At 45.4% G+C, this 5,368-nt stretch overlaps 1 protein-coding gene across 1 annotated transcript in view; it reads right to left on the bottom strand.

Moving 5' to 3' along the window:
* Positions 1-5,368, bottom strand: part of DOCK10 (dedicator of cytokinesis 10) — a 212,025-nt gene that overhangs the window by 5,785 nt on the left and 200,872 nt on the right. Inside the window, 3 exon segments of the mRNA XM_007467990.1 lie at positions 1,742-1,932; positions 3,154-3,364; positions 5,218-5,364. Coding sequence (XP_007468052.1) covers positions 1,742-1,932; positions 3,154-3,364; positions 5,218-5,364 — 549 coding nt within the window.

Here is a 5,368-nt window from a genome sequence, read left to right on the forward strand (position 1 = left end):
CCTACAAACATTCAAGCAAACACACAGCTATTAATAAGAGACATTCCACAGTGGTCGTGATCTAGGCATCGCCCTGGGAATCACTGCTTTATTGCATCTCCCTCGAAAGTCTGGCTGAGATTGTGGTCCAAAAGGGACTTTTTAGATTTGCTGAATGAAGGCACAGTGCCAAGTCCTATTCACGCTCACAGGCATGCGTAGGCTCTCATTAGTGAAGGAGTCTATATTCTTCAGGGCTTAACAGTCTTTGCATGTGGCTGTGGGGCTTGGAAGGAATAAGGTAAAAGAAGAAGGAAGCCAGTGCTGTATCTGAGGCATCTTCAGATGGCTTTACCTACCAGGTATTGCCAGTGTGGTAGAGTGAGTACAGAATGCTTTCCTCTGTTTCTCCAGATGCAACTCCACCTTCCTCTGCTCAGCTATGTGCTGAGGGAAGCTGTCCCATTTGGAGTATAACAATGGTTCTTTCACCTTCTGGCTTTTAAAAATGTATTATTATTATTTTGAGTCAGCCATGGGATACAGACAAGAGGTGGGCGGGGAAGAGGAGAGCCAGATCAGTATCAGGATCAACGGTACTCAGTTTTCCTTTTGCCTCAGGCTCCCGCATAGCTCTGTGTGGCACTGTTACTGGCTTGCCTTTATTTAAAATTTTAATACTTTGTCCAATATAGATTTTTGAAGTTATTTTTGATTTTTAAAAATATTGCATTAAAATATAATTTTATCTTGGTTACTGAGTGTTTTGATGCTCCCTTAATTTTATGCCCAAGGAAAATGCCTCACTCACCTCACCCTAGTCTCAGTCCTGTCAGGGCTTAGTTAGGTCCAGGGCTTCTTGCTTGCAATCCCCCAGCACAGACCATGTCTATCTGTCTGTCTGCCATCAGCTGGCTCTCGCCACTCTCTCTCTGCTTCCACTAACTCTTCTCTCCCCTGAGTCTTCAGGTCTGGGGAGGGTGACAGCCCCTCACTCTTACGCCCCGGTGCCTGCCCTCTTTGCTTTTCCTAAATACTGCTTGTACTTTTTTTTTTCTTTTTTCGGTACGCGGGCCTCTCACTGTTGTGGCCTCTCCCGTTGCGGAGCACAGGCTCCGGACGTGCAGGCTCAGCGGCCATGGCTCACGGGCCCAGCCGCTCCGCGGCACGTGGGATCTTCCCGGACCAGGGCACGAACCCGTGTTCCCTGCATCGGCAGGCGGACTCGCAACCACTGCGCCACCAGGGAAGCCCCTGCTTGTACATTTTTCAAAGAGTCATTTGTTACGTTTTCTTCAGTCACCCACCGTGAACAGGCCCTCTGCTTCCTCTCAAGACCCTGACAGTCAGATAAATACTGATGCACATTTTATGAACTAATAAACATTTTAAAAAGTTTTGTTTTTGAACAGTTTTATAAGGCTTTTCATGACAGAGACTTACAAGAGAGCCATGCTTACTCATTCACTAATTCTTTGTTAGAATTTAGAATATGGAACAGAGTTTATGCAGAGCAGGTGGGAAAGGACGGTTGAGGTAGAAGAAATTTTATTTCAGCTAAACCTAAGAAAGGCTCATCTCTAGTTGTGTGGCACCATCAATGTGCATTCACAAGGAAACGAAATTTAAAGGCTCAGATAAAGGTGTTGAATGGTACCACAAACAGAAAAATGTCTCTTATACCCTTTGTCAAAAAATTTCAAGGGGCATTTTGTACCAGGTTCCACTGGCCATGAGTATCTCAGCTCCGGGCGATGCTTACCTTCACGCTGACGCTTCCTTGGAGTTTGAGCTGCAGCCTGATCATGTCCACTTCTTCCATCGTGCAAAGCTGATTAAGCTCGGAAACTTTCTTGGACATCTCGTCAATCGCCACTTCAATGGGATTCAGTTCTGTGCTCGATTGGCTGATGACCTGGATCCTCTTCTTCACGTAGGGGAACAAGTGACTCGCTGCACAAAAGCAAGACAAGAGTATTTCAAGGTCGAGGGTTAGTGAAGAGTCAAAGGGTTCTCTTGAAAGGACCATCCTGTGTCTTTTCTTTGCACACAGACCATTCCATCCTGCATGTTTTCTGTGTATGTGAGTTATTTTTTCTCCCATGTTCCACGCTCTCATATACCTCTTAGGAGCCCAGCTACTTTCCCCCGGCACGTTCTTCCATGCTCCACTAGCCAACATGTCCTCATTGCCAAGGCTGGACTAGATCTATAGAGTCTCTAAACACTGAAAAGATGATAGCTTCCACCACAACTTGTCATTCGAATAAAAACTACACTAAATCACCATCAAGAACGCTTCAATAGATACTGAATAGCACATATTATAATAGCTTTGTTCTAGTTTTTTTTTTTTTAATTATGAAAGTTCTGGAAAAGTTTACTGAAGGTGAATGTTTTCCCATAGTTTGGATGTGGCTGCTACCCACGTATCTCCTGTAGAATCTAGGACTGCTCACCTTTGAAGATGGCTTGGGTCTCCTTCATTCAGATGCCCGCGCTCATTTTTCCCCTCGGCCTGCCCTAAGTCCCCCTCTGCTGGGGTCCCATTTCATTTCTCATGCTGGGCTCACCTGAAATTCTTGCTTTACTTGGCTTTTTCTCCTACCAGATGGTGAGCGCCTTGAAGGCAAGAATTGTGTTTTATTTATTTGAATTGTCAGAACAATGCCCGACACCTACAGGCACTTATCGAATGTTTGTGGAATGAAGGGAAGACCAACTCATAGGATAGATCTAGATAGTACTGGAAGGGATGTTGGAGGAAAACCCTCTGCAATCATTTCACAGATGAGGAACCTGAATTCCACAGGGGTTGAGAATCTTGCCCCAAAGCACACAATTCCGAGAGTGGCTAACTCTGCAGTAACTGGGGGGTCGTTTCAGGGAGAGAGGAGAGGAAAGCTCAGAGTGCCTTTCCCAAGACACCGGGACCTTCACCACTGTACGGTCTAAAGGGAAGAGGTGGGTAAAGTGACCCTGTGATAGTTTCTGTTTTGGTTGACTTGTCAAGGGTCTCTGTCTTGAAAGAAAATAAAGAAATGTTCCTGGCAAACATTTCCAAGTCAGCACATTTTGGGTACTTGTCTGCAAGATCGAAGTGTCTTGATTTCCGCGAATCCGGCCTAAGCGAGGGCCCTGCGTGGGAGCACGTGCTCGGGGGCCAGCACCTACTTGTCAGGACCGTCCTCCGCTTGCACTGTTCCTCCACGCCACCATGCTTCTTGCCTGACGGCGTGAAGGGCGTCTCAAAGACAAAGCGGTTGATGTTGTGGTGCATTTCGAAGTCTGTCTTCCGGTCCTCTATTTCCTTTTCCTCAAAGAATGGCGTGACATAGGTCACCTGGATGTAGGCGTATTTGGGGTCCAAATCCTTGGGGTTTACCTGTTTCAACACATTATGGGCAGAGAGAGAGCGGTGAGCCGTGAAGTGCTCCTGAAAGAAAGGTGGGGAACCCTGTATCCCCCCAGCTTGGCATCCTGAGCTGCCCCTCTCAGAGAAGAAAGGCCCATCACATCATGTGAGAGCTGGGTGAATGGAAAGCCCAAAAGAGTAGCTGGCTGGACTGTGGTCAAGCAGCCAGATGGTGGCAGAGGCAGCAGGGAGCCAGCTTGCCAAGTAGCCGGGGCTCTTTGAAACATAAGTACTTGGCTATGACGTACTATTTAACCTTTTATTTTCTTTCTCTTCTGTACTGAATACCTTCACCTTTGTCTTGAATCAAGCTTGTTGAGAGTGGAAATATATCTCTCTGTTCCTCTATGATTCAGCTGTGTACCTAGACTGGGACCATCGGCTGTGGGCTTGTAATGTGAAAGGAGGTTCCTGGTCTGTTTAGCAGATTAACTGATTACCTATCGCATGACTGCAAATATTTTTATTTTCGATTTCTCGAATTCCTCCTCTAATCTGCAATAAGTCATTCTATATAATTTTTAAAACTAACTCGGCTTTGGTGAATAGACTTGACAAATAGCAAGGAAGACAGGCTTGGGGTCCCCCGCAAAAGCCAGGCAATGGCTCTTGCTTTCCTTCAAGGTGGAAGAGATGAGCCTCAGCCTCTTTCCTAATGATTCCTTGAAGAATTTTCAGATTTCTTCCAACTTTCTCCATCCGTTCACCCATCCACTGTTTATCCAATTCCAGAGATTGGAGGAGGCTCATGAATTTATTTGTAATGCTGCAAATAATGGCACTGTAAGATGGGTATAACTGTAACCATTTCACAGATTAAAAAATGGAGACTCCGAGTGACCACCCAACTTCTCCAAGATGGATCGCCAGCTGATAAGTGGTAGCATGGTGGAATGAAGACAACAGTTGTTCTGACACCAAAATTGGCACTTCTCTCACTGCTAGGAATTGTTTCTGCTTTTCCATGGTAGGAGGGCCACCATGACCGCGGTTCTAGCTCTGTCCCTCTTTATGGGGAAGGGGTTTGTACCTTTCAAGCTAAGAATGATGAGCACATTTTAACAATTTCTGTCCAGATCCAGAAAATCTAATCTCATGCCCAGATCCCTCCAAATACTAGCTTTGCAAAAGAGGAAAAGGAAAAAAAGACCTTTTTTGGGCTTAATAGAGGTCAATACAGTTGGGTGCAAACCAGCTTTTCTAGTTCCACCTCTGCCACACTCTTCTATACAATCTATGTTTCAAAGACCTGCCGTTCTCTAAACACACCTCTCCCTTGAACTCCTCCTGTCACTGCATGTGCTGGCTTTTAGAACGCTTCCAGCAAACACCTTCTCACCTTACAATCCCCAGCTCAAACATCGCGCCCTCTGTGAAGCATCGCCCAACCAAGAATGAGCTGTTCAGGGAGTCCCCAGCCCCAAGCTTTCCCTGTATGACTTGGAGGAAAGCTCCTCCAGGAAGACCTTCATGACTGAATAAATACTTCTTTGCTCTTTCCTCCCAGTCCACCATTGGGCCCAATGACTTTAAGCCTTTGGTTGCTACTCAAATGCGAACAACCTATGGGAGCGATGGAGGGTTTAGTAAGCTGTTTCTAAGATTACCTAAAAGTTACTCAAATAAACATGTACAAGGTTTTTGACACTCCCCTCCCCAATCACCAATCCATCGACCAATAAACAACCGAAACGCCCAAAATAGTTTAGGTAGTTTACTTTGCATAGTCAGGCAGAAATTTAAAACGTTAATGAATGTAGTTAAGAGAGAAAACAAAGTGTAGTTAGTTCTTTGCAGTTGCATGAATATTGATGTTCCCCTACCTTATTGGAGTCCTGGATTATCTTCACATTGTCCGCTCCGAACTTATCTGCGTAGAGCTTGAGCAGCCTTTGGGAAATCTCGGAGAGACCTGTCAGCTTAGGCTCTTTATAAATATACTCTTTTCCTTCTTTTTCTTTAAAAAAACACTAC

Source organism: Lipotes vexillifer, unplaced genomic scaffold (assembly GCF_000442215.2).
Source record: "Lipotes vexillifer unplaced genomic scaffold, Lipotes_vexillifer_v1.1 scaffold907, whole genome shotgun sequence".
NCBI classification, from domain to species: Eukaryota; Metazoa; Chordata; class Mammalia; order Artiodactyla; family Lipotidae; genus Lipotes; species Lipotes vexillifer.